At 37.4% G+C, this 22785-nt stretch overlaps 1 protein-coding gene across 2 annotated transcripts in view; it reads left to right on the top strand.

Annotated features, from left to right (window-relative positions):
* Positions 1-22785, top strand: part of thoc2 (THO complex 2) — a 96669-nt gene that overhangs the window by 51382 nt on the left and 22502 nt on the right. For both annotated transcript variants that reach the window (XM_051127672.1, XM_051127671.1), the window contains exons 21-28: positions 1578-1757; positions 9690-9854; positions 12952-13227; positions 15775-15916; positions 16005-16162; positions 17849-17977; positions 18307-18438; positions 21167-21351. In XM_051127672.1, coding sequence (XP_050983629.1) covers positions 1578-1757; positions 9690-9854; positions 12952-13227; positions 15775-15916; positions 16005-16162; positions 17849-17977; positions 18307-18438; positions 21167-21351 — 1367 coding nt within the window. The remainder of the gene's footprint in view (positions 1-1577; positions 1758-9689; positions 9855-12951; positions 13228-15774; positions 15917-16004; positions 16163-17848; positions 17978-18306; positions 18439-21166; positions 21352-22785) is intronic.

Here is a 22785-nt window from a genome sequence, read left to right as displayed (position 1 = left end):
AAACTCAATGGAAAAGATTAATTTCTATCAGTGTGAACTGACCACCACAAAAATCATTATTGATAAAATCCCAGAAAATATCGAGATTTTTATTTTTTGTCAATATTGCACACCCATACTTTTGTAGGTATATGTTTTGTATATGTTTAATGAGGTTCAGAGGTGGCATAAATGTGCAATCAAATTCATAAATTCATGTTGAGATTAATGTTTTAAATATAACATTTTGAATGAAGATACTTTAAAATGAAAGTAAAACTGCCAGTAGGTGGCAGCAAGTCACTGATTTAATTACTGAATCAATCATTCATTTGATTCGTTCGAACAGGAATAAGCAAGTTGACTGTCTTTATGAATGGGAAATTGAATCATTGACTCATTAGATTAATTTAAAAATGCACGTTCATTCATAAACAAAACACTGCTGTGTTTGAATGGAGCGGCTTAGCTGTGACTTTGTTTCAAACTATTTTCGTCAAAGAAATAGAGCGAAATCAGGCAATACTGTTTTAGTCAGACAATGTAAGTCACTTAATATTAACTTCTTGTTTATTGAACTGTTGTATTAAATCAATATCTCATTTACACACTCCCTTAAAAAATCATTAGAAGCTGTCACTCATCTTAGTTCATCGTGATCTCACAAAGTTCTATTATAATCGACGAAGCTCTCTACACTGCGCAATGAAGGTCTTATTTATACCCTGCCTGCACTTCATTACTAAAAATGGATTCATGAGATGTCTGTGATGCGTTACTCAACATTGCAAAAACATGTAGAAACCTTTGAAGCTCCCCTCAGCACAAACACATATGCTGATCGGGTCACTCGCACTGGTACTGCTTAATGTTTTTTTCGTAGTCACACGCAGTAGCTTTCAGTTGCGCTGTAGAGCACAGTATTGATGCATCCTGAAAATGAAAATTCCTACTTGTTAACTCACCCTCATATTGTTGCAGAGTTTTAAGACTTCTATTTGATAATTATCAAAAACTGTTTGTTTAACAGCGTCGTTTAAAATATCATTTTTTGTTTTCCATAAGTCACACAGGTTTGGAATGAGGGGGAGTAAAAGATGACAGAAGTTTCATTTCTGGGTGAACTTTAACAGGTTATTCTGGGATGAAAATAGTTCTCCTCTGAAACGTAGGTAACTTTGTGATGCCAGAGTCGAGGCTCCTGTAATGAGGTATAGCTAGAGTTCATGCGTTACCCTATTAGTCTGCAAACCAGCGCTGCTTCGCAGGTCAAACGTGTACCAAGTTTATGCATTGCAGATGGTGTTTGCCTTAACAGTGCTGCTTTGAAAACTCTGAGGCAATTAAAGTGAGACCACATGGGACAGTAGGTGTTCATAATGAGTCAACTCAGGAGTTACTTCACTTACTGAAGCACAAGAAACTGCTGAGTTCAGTGTGTGCAGCTTCCGTATTCACCTGGTCGTGACTTCAGACTTGATTACGGAAGCTACGAGAACGTGCCTCCATCTTGTGCATGTTAACTCCAGTATGATAATGGATTGCAGTGTTTGATCGGAAGCAGTTTTGTTCATTTCTAATTGCTTGTGTGTGTGTAGGGTGGCTACTTTGGACAGATCAGGAACACTAAGAAGTCGTCTCAGCGTCTGAAGGATGCTCTTCTGGATCACGAACTGGCATTACCGCTGTGTCTCCTGATGGCTCAGCAGAGGAACGGCGTGGTCTTTTCTGAGGGGGGAGAGAAGCATCTGAAACTCGTGGGAAAGCTTTACGATCAGGTATATTCAACTAACGAGCGGCTCTTGGTCTAGAAATCACGATGACTGAGATTCGTGCATTCCTCATCTCCCTATCACTGCGGTTTCTAAAAAAGAGTATAAGTGCTAATTAAACATGACAGGCAGCGGAACTCATGCGGTGGAACTGATCATACATTTCTTAAAAACTGTTTACTTCAAGTTTGATGCTTGTTTACTCTTCAGACTAGTTAAAATGGTGCCGTGATATAGATAGACAGACAGTCAGACATTGGGGCTCCTGGAGGGAACGTTCGGGAAGAAACGGCATATAAAATTGCCCGTTTTAATGAGGTAAAGGCTGCCAATTAGGAAAGATCCGCCTTTTACATGAGAAAATGTGCTAATGATGTTAATGACTAAAAAGTCATGCAGTAGAAGTTCTTCAGCATAGCATAACCCTTCATCAGTGTCTTTCTCACATCGGTAGCATTTGACAGCTTGTCTAAGTCATCAAACTTTTAAATGGATAGTGAAAAGTTTCATTTACCCATACGGCATGCATTTTCTTTCTTTGTGGAACACACGTAATTTACGTTAAAGTTCACACTGCTCTTTTCCTTAGTGCCCAAAAGCTGTGAAGCTCTTGAAAAAGACAAAAAAATGCTGATAAACACCATTAAAATACTTAATAGCTAATAGCGTTTTGTGGGCAACAGAGATGTGCTTCTGTGCGTTTCAGTCCTTGCAAGTTTGTATCTTTTTGAGGTTTTCCCCCTTCTGAATCCTTACTACTTTTTCTTGTAATTGTAAGTTTATGTATTTTTTAACAGGCACCTAATTTCATTGGACGAAAAAGATCCGTCTGTGCTGTGAAATGCATATTTTTGTTCAAGACTTTTGGTACATTCCAAAATTGCTAATTTCATAAAATATATTTTATGATATGCCCAAATTGGCCGTCAGGATCACTGGGAGAAATTCTGGTGATTTAGTGTGCGTTTTGGCCGGCTGCCTTACTCATTTTTGTTAATTTATTTACTTATTACTTTATATTATTGCCTGCCTGATGCACCAAAGTGATTTCTGAATTCAGCATTCAATATTAAATTGATAATAAATCATGAATCTGTTTTGACTTGCAATGCTTTGATTTGCCTAGGGCAGGCCTGGGAAACAATTTCGGGCATAGAGACTCGCACATATATTTTATTATTTATGATGTGTATCTATATTACAGTGCCGCTTGAAAGTTTGTGAACCCTGTAGAATTTTCCTTATTTCTGCATAAATAACCCAAAACATCATCGGATTTTCACACAAGCCTGAAAAGTAGACAGAGAACCCAATCAAACAAGTGAGAGAAAAATATTTTCTTTGTCATTTATTTGAGAAAAATGACCCAGTGTTACATATCTGTGCAAAAGTATGTGAATCTTTGGTTTTATCCATCCATTAAACCTTTCTCCAATAGTCCTCTGGCTTGTCCACATGATCTTTAGCAAGCAATTTTCTTTTTGGAGAACAGTGTGTTGTTTCTTGCAGCTCTGCCATGCACTCCATGGTTGTTCATTGTTCTCCTGATGGTGGGCTTTTGAACATTAACATTAGCCAATGTGAGAAAGGCCTTTAGTTGCTTAGAAGTTACCCTGGGAACTTTTGCAGCCTCACAGGCTATTACACATTCTGCTTTGGAGTGATCTTTGGTCGACCACTTCTCAGGAAGGTAATAGTGGTCTTGAATTTCCTCCATTTGTACACAATCTGTCTGACTGTGGATTTGTGGAGTCCAAACTCTTTAGAGATGGTTTTGTAACCTTTTCCAGCCCTGATGAACAACAACAACCTCAGTAATCTCCTTTGTTCGTGACATGATGCACTTCCACAAATGTGGTCAGACTTTGATAGATTCCTGTTCTTTGAATAAAACAGGTCACGTACTGACATTTGATAGTCATTGCACTGACTGAAAACACATCTGCACAGATGGACTCTAAATTCACCTTTAAATGAACTGCTAATCCAAGAGATTCACATACTTTTGCAATGCAAAGATATGTAACACTGAATCATTTTTCTCAATTAATAAATGACAAAGAAAATATTTTTCTCTCACTTGTTTGCTTGGGTTCTCTTTGTGTACTTTCAGGACTGAAAAAATCTGATGTTTTGGGCCATATTTATGCAAAAATTCTAAAGGGTTCACAAACTTTCAAGCAGCACAATGTCCACATCTGGCATATTTGAATCCATGCAAATGGTAATCCGTTTGGAAAGCTGGGGCTGAAAGGGAAGAACAGAAAGGTCAATATTGACTTAAAGTTTTGTCTTTTCTTTGCAGAAAGCTATTATGGCTTCAGAAATCTGAAAATATGCCACACTAATCTTATGGGCCACTTTTGGTCACACTTTAATTTGGGAACCAATTCTCACAGATAACTGAAGTGTTAACTTTTAACAACCTTTACCTCAAACTCTTCATTTGAGAGCTATTCATAGTTAGTAAGGTAGTTGTTGCGTTTAGGATTAAAGGTTTCAAAATATTAACCACTAATATGCTAGTAATATGCATGTTAATAAGCAACCGGTTTTGTTACAGTTGTGTGATCTGGTCCCTAAACTAATTTTTTACACCTGATCTCACTGCAGGGAAAAGAGCTGCATGAACACACTGCAACATCTCTCTTTTTGAGTTTCTGGGTGAAATTAAGTCATTAAAAGAAATGCTATTTTCCAAAGCAAACCAAACTGAATGACTGAGTTTTAGAAAGTTTTCAGTTGCTGCTGTCTCGGTTTGGGAGTGACAGTGGCCCGTATCAGCCACGGGAAGACTCACGTAGGGAGTTGTACAGAACTTCTGTGATTTTCATCCACCCACATACACTGGCAGTTTGCTTTTCATGTTCAGCAGCTGCGTAGCTCAATTACTCACTGGGTAATCCAATTGACTGTTTCCTCTCTCCCCCCCATGTTCTCTAGACATGTCGCAATTCACAGCAGATGGTGCTAAAAACTAACATCATCAGCTCCATTCTGTGTGGGACTTCGAAATGATGCCGCCGGTCGATCCTTTTTGCGTTTTATTTTTTTCATCTTTCTCTCAATGTCTCAAATTAGAGCCTTTAGCAAATAATTCCCTCTCGCGATGCCAGATTGTCTAAATAATTGCTCATGGTGTGAATGAGAAACACGCTTTTTCCTGACATCAGTGGGGAAGCTTTTAATTATTAATTTTGGCTCTTTTTTTTAAACTCACTTTGCAGGAAGTTGTGTGCAGCTCATTACAATCAGCAGAAATGTGTGGGGCTCCTGTGCCCGGCTACCACCGCCTCTGATGCACCACAGAGATTGATTGACTCATCTCTCAGACTAAATATGCATTCAGCATGATTGCATGATTTATGCATAAGCACCCTGAAAAATATTAGAACAACTTAATAATTTGTATAAATTTGCCTCATTTTGCATGTTTAATATAGTCTTTTGGCACTTAATATGTCCTACTGTTTTATATTTTGCTAGTGATATTTGCCAGGCCAAGTATCACTGTTATTGCTCAGACTTAAGATTACTGATTTGAACAAACTCCAGACCACAAATATTAAACTTGCCATGCGTCGTTTGTGTTATGGACATAAATTGTTCATAAAGCAGCGTTTCTACAAGGACTTTTTTTAAGCCCTGGAAACCCTTTGAAAATAGCAGTATTCATGAAGGGGTACTAAAAAAAAAAAAAAAGTGCTTGAATTATTGAAAGACGTTGTGAAATAAGTGTTTGTTTGTTTGTTTCAATTAAATCATAAAACACAGTCCAGTAACTTTCTTTGTTTTGATGCCGAAGCAGGGATGTAAGTTAGACAAGAATATCTCCTATTGAGCGATTGAGGTGTTGTGTTGCTGGATGTAATGATAAACATAGTGGTCGTCATTTACTCCCGACATCTGAGCCACTGAAGATGCAGTGGATTACATTTGTTTGTGAATGGAATGCACCTCCCGATCTACATATATCCATCTATGTTCGAGCGAATCATTCATGATCCAGCTTCACTTACAGCAGAAGTGTGTATAAGCCTTTTTTTATGAGTCTTTGCGATCGCCTTTCCTTATAATGTGGTAGTTAGGAAGTTTAGTGGCTAAATGCGGCTAAAGTAAACAAACTTGCCATTCCACAGAGAGAAGAGAGGGGCGGGGTGAGCAGAGCTCATTTTCATTTAAAGGAACAACCCCTTAGAATGAGATGATTCTTGCTGAGCTCATTTTGACAAGGTAAAAAGGGTGTTGTTTTACAAAACCATTGAGAATTTTTAATCAAAGTATATTAGAGACTTTTCATTAAGACCCTAAAGAATCATATCAGCTTGTGGAAAATAGGCATCCGATGACCCCTTTAAACAGTGGAAAATATTAAACCGTAAGTGAGATCCTTTAAAATCAAAAAAGTAGTGCTTGAAATATTCTTGAAAGTCCTGGAATTTCATTTTACCATATCTGTACAAACCCTGCTAAGGTCACGTGGCCTGCTGAAGAGAGGTGATCAGATTTCTCACCTAGCAGCCGACCAAAGACGTATTCTGGAGATACCTGGAGTTTTATGTGTAGCTGTTTTGACCATATAGCAGCTTCCTGCCATTGTGGCAGATTAACATGGACAAGAACCGCTGATGCATTCGTCAGAAAATTAAATGGGTATTAGCTTACATTGATCTATGTTGTCTTGCCTATGTGATTGTATTTGTAGAGAGTTCTAGTTGTCCAGAATCATTGACTGTTCACTTACGACTGCTTTTAAACCAAAGGAAAGACTAGCTAGATAATGCAAATTAAATGTCATTAAAGATGACTTATTTTGGATGCATATGTATTGCTACATTTCTCCACCGCATGAAAAAAAACATCTAGAAATGCTGGGGAAAACTTTTTCTTTTCTTTTTTTTTTTTCTTTTTTTCCCCCTACTAACTATGACTCAAAGCAACTCATGCATGCCATTAATTTTCTCTCTCAAAATGAGAGGTGGAAAAGTTGTGATTGTGACAGTGAGTTCCTCAGGAGGCGTTCTGTCGGTCTGAGATGATTCGAGCAATGAAAGGAAGCCAAACTAATCTCATCTTCGTTTGATGTCCAGTTTTGTTGTCAGCACACTCTAGACAGAGCGCGTATTCTTTGCACAGGTTTAGAGAAGTGTCATCTTTTCCTGTCTGTTGCATCTGTTTGAGGAGGCACTGCTAGATTGAGTTGTTACGTTCACATGCCTAGGTTTTGGACTTTAGACAAAGTCTGGTCCAGCATGTTCTGAATGCGCTTTTAGGGAGTTTTCGCAGATATTTGTTTTGGAACATTTTTTTTTTTTTTTTTTTTTTTTTTTTTTTTTACACAAATAATCGCCCAGAGATCGTCTGAATGAGGTAGTCTAGGTCTGTTTGAAAACAAACTCTGAAGTGGTAGAGTTGTGGTGAGAAAGCAATCTGACCCAATGTACCAGCTAACCAAGCTGTGCATTATTCATAATGGGAAATGTGTTACGTAAAAAGCAGCAGTGTCTGATTCTGTGGGTGAGCACATTAGTATCACAGCTGAAAACCAGAGCGCCTTAATGTCATTGATCTCCAAAATGCTGTCTTGCCTTGCAGGGAAGCTGGTGTGCAAAGCTAACTTGTTAATTCATCTTGATGGATGGTGCTATGAGTGCAATCTTGCAACATTAACAGGTGCTCTCTGATCAATGAGAGGACAGTTTTACTCGCATGTAGCTTGCATCCACAGATTTTGCAAATGCTACTATTTAAGCCCCTGTTTCTAAAGAAAGCAAATGATCTGCAGGTCTGAAAATATACTTAGACAGGGGATGACTGCATGTAAAAAAGCGAACCTTGGTTAAGGGCTGGGTGTAAATATTGACTTAATGAATCTTAATATTGATTCTTAAAAGCCCAAGATCGATATTACTTTATTTCCTACTTTTCAGTGTCAGCGCACTCCTGCTGCTGAATCTACAACCTCGCAGAATTGCCCTCACAGATTGCATGCAATAGCATATCGCACAACTAATGCAGTCTGATTTACAAGTATACTCATGAACAGGTTCTTTCAGTGAATCATTTAAAAACAGGGTTTCCGCAGGTCTTAAAGTCTTAAATTGTTTTTTTGTGAATTAAGGCCTTGAAAAGGTCTTAAATCAGAGCAACAAGTCTTAAATTCATATGATCATGACATTAATTTCTGTGAGAGATTGTTTCCTCTTGTTTCATTTTAAAGTGAAGCAAAAGCGTAATTTCTGTGCTACATGGCTTAGGTCGCTCAATATTCATTAAACAATACATGGTAGATGGCGGTATGTGCTGCTTCATCTGTCAGTCACCCGAAGAAGAACTTGTCGTTTTGACTAGATTTCATTTATCACTTGAGGAGAATGAGTTGAGCTGACTGACAAGAATAGAGAGGTAAGAAAGATAAGACCATGGCGGAAGAGTTTTAAAACGAAATGCAAAAGCGCCTTTTTTAAAAAATATTTTGGATTTTGAAAAGCCTGTTGACTTCTGCCATTTATCTAAGGTGATGGTGGAAGTTTCATATTTATTTGGTTCCACATATATATATATATATATATATATATATATATATATTGCATCAAGGTGTATGCCATGCTTCCAAGCTTTCTTATTTGTTCTGTGTTTCTTATTTATTTGGTTACATAGTGTTTACTGATTTTCGGTTTTGTATACCCATTTATACTTTTTTTTTTTTTTTTTATGTTAGACATATAACATGGTGTATTATTTGTTTTGTTAAATGTTTGTTACATTAATGCCGCTAATTTAAAATTGACAGTAAAATGCGCATGACGCATTCACAAGCTACTTAAAACCGAAGGACAGTGAAGAAAAGAGGGAAAACTCAAACGACCTAAAAACAAACAACTGCTTGATGCCGAATTGCCTCTAATTTAAAAGTGAAAGTAAAATGTGCACTGTGCTTTTACCGAAGGAAAGCGAGGAAAAGAGGGGAAACTCAAACAAACGAAAAACTATCAATTGTTAGATGCTGAATTGGTGCTAATTTGAAAGTGAAAGCTAAAACTCGAGCTATACTTGGAGAACATATTGCTGTATTGTTTTCTTTCGATTTTCATTTTATTTATTTTTTATTTTTTGTTGGGTTTTTTTTTCCTTACGTTTTCTTTCATTTCTTTCATTCTTAAAAAAGGTCTTAAATTTACCCTCATAAAACCTGCAGAAACCCTGTAAAAAAAACGATTGTCTGAATTGAAAGAAAAATTGAAATGTGCAACAGTACCCAGCTCTGGTATGATAGGCCATTTTACGTGAATATGAAAGCCGATGTAACTCTTGTGGACAAGACTGAATATGCATGTTTGCTTACTCTCTACTAATGGTCTCAAAACTCTTGATGTCATGAACCTTGACTAGATGCTTATAGCAGCAAGTAGGTTTTGGCTTTTGCCAAACTTCTAAATATCCATGCTTTCTGACTCAAACATTTTGCATTACTGTTCCCCCGATGGTCGTTGAGCATGTAGACTAAATGTTGAGTCAAACCTTTTTCCTTCATCTTCCCTAAACTGCTGTATGAGATGTTGCACACTCCAGTCTGAAACTCAGGCAGTGTTGTTGTACATTAGGTCTCTTTAACTTTGTCTGGCATTAAAAGCTGTCTGGGAACATTTGTGTAGTTGACCCAGTGGTCAGGCCGTACCTCCCTCTCTTCCACCAGCTTCCTCTGGAAAATCTCTCCCCAGCGTCTCGCTCCCTCTAAATTGCTTTACTGCGCATCCCATCGATTCCAATGGAGAGCCCGTGATGAATGGCTTTAATAAAGCGAGGTGCAGTTCCCCAAATAAATGAGCAACCTTAGGATTTATTAAGAGCATCTGCATTTGGCTGGGACAGAAACGTGGACCAGAGGGAGAGACGCGTTTAATGATGAATGCTTCTCTTTGTGCTTCCTCCCCAAAGTGTCACGACACTCTTGTACAGTTTGGTGGCTTCTTGGCGTCTAACCTCAGTACAGAAGACTACATCAAAAGGGTGCCATCAGTCGATGTCCTCTGCAACCAGTTCCACACGCCACACGACGCCGCCTTCTTCCTGTCACGGCCCATGTATGCCCATCAGATTCTGGTGAGTATCCAAAACTACATTTTTACACTTTATTGCATGATTCTTAACCCAATCCCCTTCATCCAAGGCAGTATTTATAGGCCCTCTGATCTAAACTGATATGTGCCTCTGGTACTTTTGTTGTAATAAATTTTGACATTGTAAATTAAAAATATAGGTGCAACCCACAATCGAGGTATGTGATGAAAACTGTGTATAGTGTATAGTGTGTAATGTGCCATTTGGGACACAGCTTATATGTATGTTCAACAGATTCCACTTGATGATTTTTGGTGCAGTGCATTGTGGGATTGTTTTGTCTGCCATTTGGATACATTCAGTACCAACTTAATGCTTGTTGACACCAACACAAATGTTCGACCCAAACATTTGGTCCAGTTTTCACACATCAGTTTGTCAGTTTAAGCTGATGCAAAATAAATAAAGGCAGATGGGCTGAGTGAATGATGGTAGGCTGTCCATATATAGAAAACCTGAAATAACCTGGTTACTTCTGGACAAAAAGCATGGCACCCAATTGTCACAAAGACAGATTTTTTTGGATTTGCTAAATTGTTTAGACTAGACAAAAAGGCCAATTCCTAATTTCATCCTCTGCCATTCAATGATGCATAGCGAAATGGTCTGCTTGTGAGTGCCATTTGTAATTTTATGTGGTAGCGGTGGCTTTGGGCATGTAAACAAAAACTCAGAAATATAAGAGATTGGAACAAACATTTGTCACATTGGTGGCATGTGAATGTTTGTGTCAGTCTGAAGAGATGCATTCACAGCCGTTCGTTCGAATGAAAGGTGAAGTATGCAGTTTTTTGCTTCTAATGTCACCTAGTGGAAAAAACTTGAGTTTAGCTTACCTGCTGAGAAGAAACTGCAAGTTCAGCATCTCATTTAAAACCTAAACATTCCATTAAGGTCCATGATCTTGCAAAAATGCTGTCAGTGTTTACCCTCGCTGTACCCCGTTGTCTGTGTATTTTAGGCTTGTGCTTACGGTGCTCCAGAAATGTGAAAAACAAATCAAAATTCTGGAAACAAAACAACAAATTACAACTGAAATTGCAAATCTAAAAAACTAAATAATTTGGAAAACACAACCATTCTGAAAACATTATAGCAAGTCAGAAAGCACTACAACAAATTCGAAAACACAAGAACAAGTCAGAAAACGCAACGACAAATCAGACAAAATGGAAGAGGTAGGTACAGTTTGAGACAGTGCCATTGGTTTGAGAATAGATTACTTAACGCTGACTGGACAAGACATCTGTCAATTAAGGTATACAGGAGCAAAAAGCAAAAGATAGTTTGTAGATTCATTAGTAGCTTAGTATAAATATGTTGTACGAATTGCCTTTACTAGGCATGTACATTTATAACATGGTACTGACCCAGTATTGTATTACTTTTGAATCAGATTACGAAAAACTACTAAGTCGTGAAAACACTATTGTGATAGATTTTTCTTTTGCTATTTGAGCATATGGGAATGCAAAAAAAAAAAAAAAGGGCAGAGGTGTTAAATGGGGATGTTTTTTTTTTTTTTAAGGTGTGGAGTTTAACAGAGGGAGTTTAAAGGGGAGAATATAAATAAAACATTAAAGACAAAATATTAAGAGTTGAACAGTCTTTTTATTAGGACAATTAAACTGTAATTGCATTATATCCAACGGCATTAAGACATAGTGCAAAAACAGCAACAGCCTTATTGAAAATTGATTCTCTGCCAGTAGGAGACGCTTTTGTAACGGTTTCCTTCATAAATGCTGTACACAAAGCTGTACGGCTCTAATAAACACTACTTTATCAGCCGCTATTCAGGCATTATATTTAAGATGAAATGAAAATGGCATCGAACGTTTGAGAAATGCCGCCCCTTTTGTTTCGCAGAGACTTATACTTGCATTTATCATTGTTCTTTCTGACTTGTTATAATTAGTGGTCAACTGATACTGGTTTTTTGACAGCTGATGCCGGTATCTTAGAGAGCAAGTCAATGAGTCAATAATGCCGATATCTATATTTGTATTTTTATTTAAATTATAATTTAGATTTACAATTTTTATTCATTTTAATTGATGTTTGTAAATAATCATGAAAACTTGCTAATTCTGTAATCCTATTACAGTATTTTTTACAAATAAAGAAATATTTTAAAATTAAAGTCCAGCGTGCCATCACAATGAATGTCTCAAACACGTCGGCCAAACAGAAAAACGTATTGGCTGATGCCTATATTGAAAAAAACAAAACAAATATCGGCCACTATATCGGCCTTGGCGTTATATACGTCACCACTAGTTAGGTTTTCGAATTGTTTTTAGTTTTCTGATTTGTGTTTTTTAGATTTGCATTTGCGTTTCTAATTTTTCAGCCTTGTGAATTGTTTTGCATTTCTCGGCCACAGTATGTATTTCTATAATGGAAATTTTCACACTGAACATTCATCATCATGGGAACAGGCCTTAAAATGTGCAGCTGAATCCAAAGGTTTGATGCTAGCATGTTTGCTGAGCTGATGGTTCAATAATTGAAGCACAAAAAATCAGCCACAAACAAAATCATGCATGACCGTGAATGATTTTTGACAGCGCATTTAAGGATTGTTTTATCTGTAAATGGATGCATGCAGTACTTAATGATCCAAACTGAGCTGGAAAAAGGCGTGATTAGTGCGAAAAGTAACAGTGCAACAGACAATAACAGTTGAAGCATGAGGAGTTTTTAATAGTGGGTGAAATTGCAAAGCATCCAATAATGCAATATTACCACAGTGCTTTGCTCTTGCTTCAATAAAACTCTTGCATTACAGTAAACTGTGATTTATTTGTTGTATTTTGCAGTATTATAACTTCTATATGATACTGCCTGCCTAATGAATATTTCATACAGAGCTCATTTTGTGTTTTCCCTCAACACCAGACCCCTGCTTACAGCTCTCCAGGGCGGTGTAAAGTTAACCCCATCTCTCTTCACCTCTAACAAGATTTACCGCCCCCCTAATTCCACGTGCAGGCCTCTGTGTACACTCCTCTTCAGGCCTGTTTGTTGTGCTTGAGTGAATTATAAAGCTTGCCTGCTGTCTTTGTGTTCCCATCAGTCCAAGTATGACGAATTGAAGAAGGCAGAGAAGGGCAACAGGCAGCAGCAGAAGGTCCATAAGTACATCGCAGCCTGCGAGCAGGTTATGGCCCCCGTTCACGAGGCTGTTGTGTCTCTTCACTTGCCCAAAGTGTGGGATGACCTTCGACCTCAGTTCTACGCCACATTCTGGTCCCTCACCATGTACGACCTGGCGGTACCGCACAACGCCTACGACCGTGAGGTCAACAAGCTGAAGATGCAGATCAAGGCTATCGATGAAAACACAGAGATGGTGAGACGCTAAAGACCTTGAAGTGAAAACTGTGTCTGCTATATTGTTCATTTATCAAGCAGCCATACTTAAAGAAGTCCACTTCCAGAACAAGAAGTTACAAATAATGTACTCACCCCCTTGTCATCCAAGATGTTCATGTCTTTCTGTCTTTAGTCGTAAAGAAATAGTTTTTTTGAGGAAAGCATTTCGGCACTTTTCTCCATATAATGGACTTCATTGGTGCCCCGATTTTGAACTTCCAAAATGTGGTTTAAATCCAGCTTCAAAGGGCTGTAAACGATTCCAGGCGAGAAAGAAGGGTCTTATGTAGCGAAACGATAGGTCATTTTTTTTGTTTGTTTGTTTGTTTGTTTGTTTTTTCGAAAAATAAAAAATCTGGATACTTTTTAAGCACAAAAGCTTGTGTAGCACAGGCTCTGGGATACACATCCACGGCGCTACGAATCATGTCTAAAAATGAAAATATGGCGAAAAATCTTATTTTCTCCTACAGCTTCAGAATCATCCGACATCATTGTGCCTTTTTGTTTGTGAACCTCGTTTGACTTACTTGCACTTCCTTAGTCTTTGCGCATTCGCTTTGTAAACACTGGGTCTGTAGTTCTGCCTACGTTCCGCGTGACCTTTCAACATGATTCAATAGTACGTAGTGTCATGGACACGCATCCCAGAGCCTGTGCTACGCAAGCTTTTGTGCTTAAAAAGTATACAAATTTTTATTTTATTCTTTTAAAGACCGATCGTTTCACTAGATAAGACTTTCTTCCTCGGCTGGGATTGTTTAGAGCCCGTACATTTTGGAAGTTCAAAATTGGGGCACCAATGAAGTCCATTATATAGAGAAAAATCCTGAAATGCTTTCCTCAAAAACCATAATTTCTTCACGACTGAAGACAGAAAGACACGAACATCTTGGATGACAAGGGGGTGAGTAAATTATTTGTAAAGTTTTGTTCTGGAAGTGGACTTCTCCTTTAATAGAGGATTATTGTGCTTGCATTATTATTCCCTGGTAATGCAATTTTTTTTAAACGTGTTAAATTCAGGGTTGGAAGGGGTAGGATATTTCCAAAACTGTCCCAAATTTTTGGAAAATATTTGGGATTTTTTTGGAAGCTTTCTGAAAATATTGGTCATTTTTAGAAACTTTTTGAATGTTTTGCCACCCTAAATACAGGGCTCTACGCTTACTTTTCATTTTTCTCTCTAACTTAAAAAAAATTTAAGAGCACGGTCAAAATTTCAGGAGCACCTTCTAATCTTCTGACTTATCTTTTATGTCAATTTTAAAGCCATATATATTTTATAAGCTTTTTAAAAGTCTAATTAAAACAACGAAGAATAAGTTACCAATCAAATGAAATCGGTATTAACTAAATTAATTTGTACTACAGAGGTGGCACAGAACAACACAAAAGTGGCTTGTAGGTGTATTTTCATGTGTTTAATGGGGCTCAGAGGTGGCATGAGTGCAATTCAGATACACTTTTTTCAAATATACAGTTTTGAATATAAAATATTAAATGATTTAAATAACTGAAAAGATACTTTAAAAATGAAACAAACTGCCTGTAGGTGGCAGCAAGTCACTGATCATTACTGAATCATTCATTCATTCGATTTGTTTGAACGGCTGATTCTTTCAGGAATAAAACAAGTGACTTTAATAGTTTCTTAAAGGTTTAAGCAGTTTTTGCTTATTAAAATACTTGATGACTGCTTGTGTTTAATTTTTAAATGAATATTTAGAGTAGAACTCAGTTTAATAGGAAGTTTCACTGACAGCCTGTATTTGCTGCTATAATGATGCTGCTGTGAAGCTCATAATAAACAGCTCATGAAAGCACTTTTATGCTCTCAGTGTAAAGTATGCAGTCACATTGACCCCGTGATCTGTCCACACTAAATTTAGTTGCTCATAATAGCTTTAAAGCCTCTCTTCAACAGTAATGCTGTGAGCCACGTATCAGAGGTTTTGTGAAATGTTCTGCTCCATATACGATTTAAAGGTCTCAGAGAGAACAGCTCAGTGTTTCCTTACAGGATTGTGTTTTGCAGCCGGGCATGAACCTTACAAATTGGCATTTTCAACAATGCCTTCTGAAAGTGCACACAAAAGTAACGGTTCTTGAGTCTTTTCAAGTCATGTATTAACTTTTGGTTCAGTGAGTCCCATAACTCAGTAACTGCTAATTCAATTAGTGCAGCTCTCAACAATGAGAACTTTCAACTTGCAAACCTTGAACCTGTCTTTATATTTAAAAAATGTGTTTTTATATTTGCCAAAAAAATTAATTAATTAACAAGTTTGGCTGTGTCGGGTAATTGATAACATTATTTTAGTGACAGGCAACAGCAGTGTTTAAGATTTGTGATGCACAAATCAATTTTTACATCTTAAGCTCAAAGCTCATCCAAAATATAAAGTTGTTTTGCCTTGAGGCTGTTGATTCAGAAGTGTCACTGTTAAATATCAGTGCAGGAAGCGCTGCAATGTCAAACAGACTCTTGTGTTGTTCATGCAATGCTCTTCTCTATTTGCAGCCCCTAAACAAAAAGAAGAAAGAGAAGGAACGCTGCACAGCGCTGCAGGACAAGCTGCAGGAAGAGGAGAAGAAACAGCTGGAGCATGTGCAGAGAGTTCTGCACCGCCTCAAACTGGAGAAAGACAACTGGTTACTTGCCAGTGAGTCCTCAGATAACTCTCTCAGGATCTCTCCAGTGCTCAAAGGCTCTTCGCGTCTCACTCACCCCCGTATTCTCTCTATTCTCAGAATCCACTAAGAATGAAACCATCACTAAGTTCCTGCAGCTCTGCATCTTCCCCCGCTGCGTCTTCTCAGCCATTGATGCCGTTTACTGCGCTCGCTTCGTGGAGCTGGTGCACCAGCAGAAGACGCCCAACTTCTGCACCCTGCTCTGCTACGACAGAGTGAGTTCATTGCAGTATGCTGAACCAGTACATGCACTTTCAACAAATAGGCTACAAGATAGTGTCTCCTCCTTTTTTTCCCCCTCTGGAACCATAAAAAGCACAAATCCCATGTTCCTTAAAATGAGAACGGTCAAAAGTTAAACTGTTATCTATCATAAATGTGATATGAAACCAATCTAGTCTTAAATTACATAACAACTTAATACGACAGTGTTGAATTTGAGTTGGTCCTTACAAGGTACTTTAAGTGCTTGAAGTACTTGCATTTGACTTTTTGAATGTAAGGCCTGAAAAACCGATATTGATATTGAAAACATCAATATTCCTGAAGATACTTGAAAAGTGGTTGAAATGTTGAAAGACAATGTATCCATGAAATAAGTGTTTAATTTTTTCAGTAAGCACACATCTTTTTACGCAAAATTCTCGCAATTCAAAAAAACAAATGTTTTTGTCAGAAAAGTAGTGAGCTAAGCCATTAGTAATACTGACAATGTCGTGTAAACATGGCTGAAGACGCAAAAAGAGGAACAGATGAAACAAAAGTAACTGAGTCATTTACGCTGGAACCTCTCCGATTGATTCAAACTCATGACTCATTCATTTCAAGCGATTCGCTGGCAAAAACAAATCAAATTAAAAGGCCCCTTTCATTTTTTAATTTTGACATTTGCTTGTAATGACTTGTAAAAAGCACATAGTGATGGGTGAAACAGAGCTTTTCGGAACTGTGAATCACTTAAACGGTTCAGTGTTTTGAAGTGCTCCAATGTGAAATCTGAATTTGTTTCAGATCAGACTTCAAATTTGCACATTGCGAATCTATTGATTTCGATTGCGACTTCAGAGTGGGTTGACTTAATCAGGACTTTGCGTATCGCAAATTCAGATCGGGACTTCGGAGTGCATATCGCAAATCATTTGATTTAGATCGGAACGGGTTTGTGAACCAAATTCTTCTACACCCTTGTTAAGGAGCTATCATTTCCATCTGATATTTGGAATAAATTATGGTTAGGGTTAGGCTTAGGGGTAGGGATTGGTTAAGTCTATAATTTTGGACAGTAATGTTGATCCAGGAACATGTCTAACTTTGCAAAATCACAGCGACCATTTATCTTCATATGGGAAACTGGTTATAAATAATTAAACCAAATTTTTTTCCAAACTATTTAGTCCCTATTGAGTGACAACATAAGTTAGGCTCAGTCTGCAGCCCTGTGATCATTCGGGTGTATTTTAATTAGTTTGGAACCTTTATTCCAGACTTTTTGTTTGTTTAAAATGTTAATTGCTAAAAAATAATGAAATCAACAAATCAGGTTTTTAAATTGTGCTCTGATTATGTCTCAGATTTCAGTAACAAGTTTGCAAAAATGAGCAAATCTCATTGTATGTAGGAGTTTCAGAGAGTTTCCCTCTTTGCTAATCTCTTGATGGAAAGTGCTATCGCGGGGCTTTTAATGGCTTGTTTGCCTTGTTTATGTGCCAGTGGCTATAGTCAAAGAGCCACAAGCTTATCTAGGATTCTGTTTGTTAATGTGTTGCTCTTTTGCGCCTTTATCTGAATGTTTGAAGTATTTCCATTATGTTGATTGGAGAATTGCGGGGTCTTTTTTTTTAATGACGGCAGTAGTTCTCTCTCAGCCTACTCAACCTGTGTTTCTATCCATGCTCATCTAGGTGTTCTCTGATATCATCTATACGGTAGCGAGCTGCACGGAAAACGAGTCGCGCCGCTACGGGCGTTTTCTGTGCTGCATGTTGGAGACTGTGACTCGATGGCACAGTGACAGAGCCATCTATGAGAAGGTATGGTGTGCTTTCACCACTAAAGCTCAGTTTAGACTCCGGTTAAATTATTCTGTCAGCGCTGTCTCCAGCGCGTTCTAGTCACGACTAAATTGGTATCTGTGAAAACGAGTTGGCAGTGCGTCCCTTCCCTGAAGGATCGGAGTGTTTAAATCTTCATTAGGAGCAAACTGATCTTTAAAGTTCAATCATCTTCCATTTTAACATTTCTAATAGACTTTTATTACGTAACCAGCTGAAATCGTTTCTTCCTATATACTTTGAGGTTTTAGGTTAAACGTGGCTGGTGTTATTTGTCTTGTCTGATTTGTTTCTGCGTTCTTCACTAGGAGTGTGGCAATTATCCTGGGTTCCTGACTATTTTCCGAGCCAGTGGTTTTGACGGAGGGAACAAAGCAGATCAGCTGGACTATGAGAATTTCCGGCATGTTGTCCACAAATGGCATTACAAGTTGACTAAAGTTAGTAACTCCTGGGAAAACAGAAAAGAATATCATGTTGTAGAACTGAGTGATTTCAAAATGTTTAACTATTCAGCTATCTTGAGAATATGTATTTAATAGAATTAGAATTGATTATTGTAAATGATATTATTAAATTAATCACAAATTAATTGATCAAAAGATCATTTAAGACATTTAGAACTTACAGAGCAGTAGCTTTCAACGTAAATATTTAGATTCAACATTAAATAAATAAACACATACATGCATACATACATGAATGTACCTGTAGGTGGTGGCAAGTCACTGTCTTAAGTGAGGCGTTCAGATGTTCATTCAGCCGATTCATTCAGGCAGCTGCTTAATTCATGAACAAAGCAAATGACTGGTTTACGGTTCTTTAAGAACAGGTCACTAAATCATTGGCTTACTTAAATTGTTAAAAACTGCAGATTAATTTAGTAATTAAATACTGCTGCGTTGCCTGGAAATGCAACAATTCTGCGGTAGAAAACTATTTCCATTTGCGAAATTGAGCAAAACAGGCAATATTGACAATTATTTTGTCTAAAATTCAACACATTATTAATTTGATGCTTTTATACAATTGTTTAGTGAACAAAATCACATTTGCAATCATGCAGATAATCTAATAGGTCAGTGGTTCTCAATTCCAGTCCTCAGGGCCCACTGCTCTGTACATTTTGTATGTCTCACTCATTTAACGCACCTGATTCAGATCATCAGCTCGTTAGGCGAAAGATCTATGAACTGAACTGAGTGTGTCAGATTCAGAAACATACAAAATGTGCAGAGCAGTGGCCTCGAGCACTGGAGTTGAGAACCACTGTAATAGGCTACATGACGCAGTCTGTCGTTCTCCTGCGTCACATTCATCAGCAACTGCATGCAGCAGGGTTAAATTAAATTGACAGCACTTCCTCCAGATCAGAATTTTGTACATTTTGAAGTTAAATTCTTCTAATGCACTTAAAGAGTTCAAAATTAAGAGCCCTATCCCACTTTCTTAACTAAGAAAACTTGAGTCAGAAAAAAAAAGTCGGTGAATTGACTTGTACCTGAGCTTTAAAGATGACTCAACCCTCCTTGTAGTTGTGCTATACTGACTCTGGATGTCTAAATTACATCCACACTGGTGCTTTAGAAGCCAAACAAATTATAATATAATAGTAAAAATAATAATAACAATAACACTTTTTATATGATTTTTATTTCTATGACAGTAATAGCCGTATATTGCGCTGTAAAATAAATGAAAATGAGTATTTCAAAGGTACATAATTTTTGCTTTACACTACAGCAGGGAAATTACAATACTACTTTTCTCATTTCTACACTTGAAAGAGATATTTTGAATATGAAATGCAGTAACATTACCCATTTAAACTGCTAGCTGTCAGCAATTCATACTGCACATTTCAAGCTTCTGTTTTGACGGAAACAGCAGTAGAGCTTTTATTTTGAAGGAAAACTCCAGCTTCAGTGAAAACGGGCATCTCACTACAAATCTAGTGAAATACTGGGTAACACTTTATTTTAAGGTGTCCTTAATACAGAGTAATTACCTAATTAAGTACTTAGTTACATAGTAAGTACATTTTGTACAACAGCTACTAAGTTATGGAACAGCCTGTATTTACAGTTTGTAATTATGTAGATGTAATGGGCAGCTACTGTTACACATATGTAACAGACTGAGTCTGTTACACAGCTACTTGTACACTTAAGTACATTTATTTTAAGTGCTTATGTCAGTGTAATCTGTCATTTTAATGTAATTAGAAAAATATTTCATGTATTTAAGCTGTGTACTAGTGGGTTAAATCAAACTAAGCTGCAACTAAATGAGGTATACAGTATAGATACACACAAAGTACACTTAAGTCAATATTGATACTTTATTTTAAGTAGCTTATGTCTGTAAACTTACATTTTTAATAGATTAATAAAGTGTGCAACACATATGTAACGGTCTTTTGGTTACATATGTAGCTGTGTAACAGACTCAGTCTGTAATCACAGGCTGTTCCATAACTTAGTTACGTGGTAAGTACATTTTGTTTCATGTAAGTACAGCAGTTACTACCAAGTACTTAATTAGGTAATTACTCTGTATTATGACACCTTAACATAAAGTGTTACCAAATACGGTAATGATCTGCCACGAAAATAAAGCGTAACTGGTGGCTGTTGCGTTCTTAAACATGCGCTAAACTCACAGCACATGCAATAAACGAGTTCACTGCATTCATGCACTTTCCCGTGTAGCAAAAACAGACTTGATGAAGGGATTAAGCCATGTTGTGCTTTCATTAGTTGGTTGAGTTTGTTTTACAGATACTGTGCCAAAGTATAATGGTCCAAAACACATCTTTAAAGACCTTTTATGTTAGAATATTGTAAAAATCAACAGTTTTTGCCCAGAAGACCTATATCGTTTCATATCATCATGTGACCACAATAATATTTCATAATACCACAATACTGATAATATCGCTACATCCCCATGTTGTAGTCATTGCTTAGCAGTTTGCGTTGTGCCTTAATATTTTGAGTCAAATGTGAAACGAATGTGTGTTATTACACAAAAACTCTGTGGTTCTCATTTAATGTGATTTAATGTTCCTGTCATTTCAGACTACTTATATAAGGCTTTGTATTTTGTGTAAATGTGACTTTTTGTTAGCGCCTCATGTACAGAAAAAACCTCTGCTTCTTTCCTCAGGCGTCAGTTCACTGTCTCGAGACGGGCGAGTACACCCACATCCGCAACATCCTGATCGTGCTCACCAAAATCCTACCCTGGTACCCCAAGGTGCTGAACCTGGGCCAGGCTCTGGAGTGCCGCGTTCACAAGATCTGCCAGGAAGAGAAAGAGAAGAGGCCCGATCTCTATGCGTTAGCCATGGGGTAACTGAGCCGAGAGCCGGCTGGCCTCAGCATTCTGAAGTGCTTTCACCACACTGGTTTAGAGGGTCCAGTCTTATCTTTCACTTTCAGGAGTCTAGCTGGTGGTAGTGTAGTGTTTTCCACATTTTAATTGTGCCTGCTTTGTTTTAAGATTATAAATATGAAGACTACGGCAGAGCCTAGAACTAAATGCTGAAATGTGGCCCACAATTTGTCTCTCTGAATCCAATAGCCAGTTTTTTACTCGGTTAACATTTTTTTGTTGTTGTTGTTTTTTTAGTTCAGCTAGATTCTCTGCCATTTTAAATTTTCAATCCCATAGCTTTCATTAGATCATCTCCCAAATTTGTGAAATTTGATCAGTGGGTTTACCAAATTATTTGCTTGTAGCACATTATCATATTTGATCAAACACACGGGTGAATCGGCATCTTTGCAAGGCTTTTATGTAAAGACATGAAATTAGCTTGAAACTTGATTGAAACTTTCTCACAGCCCCACTATTAATCACCTTCAGTCCAATCCCTACAGAGGTCTTTTTTTTTTTTTTTACCCAGTTTGCAAGCAAAACCTTAAAGTTGCAGGTGAATTCTTGAATTTCTGCACAAAAGAAAGAAATATTTTGAAATATCTCTCTACACAAACCTGTGGCACATGTTGTACTAGGGCTGCACGAAGAATTTTCACTGATCACGATTTCCACTTCTATTGATTTATTAATTGTATGTGATATTTGCCCGATGGTTATTTGTCCTGGAAACGTTTCAATTTAATTTCCTTTAATTTAATTCAAGCCTCCACAAGCTTTTGTGTGTGCGGTTGTCAGATGTCAAGAGTTTAAATCCCCCAATCAGAGCTTTTTTTTTTTTTTTTCTCTTAAATCAATACGATTTCTGCCGAGTGGTTCACTTAATCTTCCTATTCTGGCAAACATGAGTACGCGCGCTCTCTCTTACACCACAGAAAAAGCACTGATGAGCTGAAAACGCTAGAGTTCGGGGTTTGGCTATCTATTGAGATATTCTGCACAAATTAAAGTGTAATTCTTTCACACAGTTGTTTGTGATTAAATAATGCAAGTTGACATGCTCTTGATTCATGCTGATATAAAGGTTCAATAATTTGATCAAAAAAAGGTTTAAAAAAATTACAGTGTAAATAATTGTGAATATATTCTTGCACAAAATAACAGTACTTAACAGTCCAACCGTTGTCGTGCAGCCCTATGTCATACATGTATGCAAAGTATTTGCACATCTTTGCCATAGTGCATTAGAAATCTGGTTACTGTGTCTTCCTATATTTGCTCAGCCTTAAACCGCTTTTCCTAACTGTACCGCTAGGGGTGCTGTGACCAAATAAATCCACTCAGCCTTACAATGTGCGAGCACAAGTAGGCTTAAAACATTACTGAATAATTGTAGAAATAAATCA

Source organism: Labeo rohita, chromosome 14, assembly GCF_022985175.1.
Source record: "Labeo rohita strain BAU-BD-2019 chromosome 14, IGBB_LRoh.1.0, whole genome shotgun sequence".
In the NCBI taxonomy this organism is placed as follows: domain Eukaryota; kingdom Metazoa; phylum Chordata; class Actinopteri; order Cypriniformes; family Cyprinidae; genus Labeo; species Labeo rohita.
The sequence above is the reverse complement of the archived record's forward strand: the minus strand, read 5'-3'. Positions and strand labels throughout refer to the sequence as shown.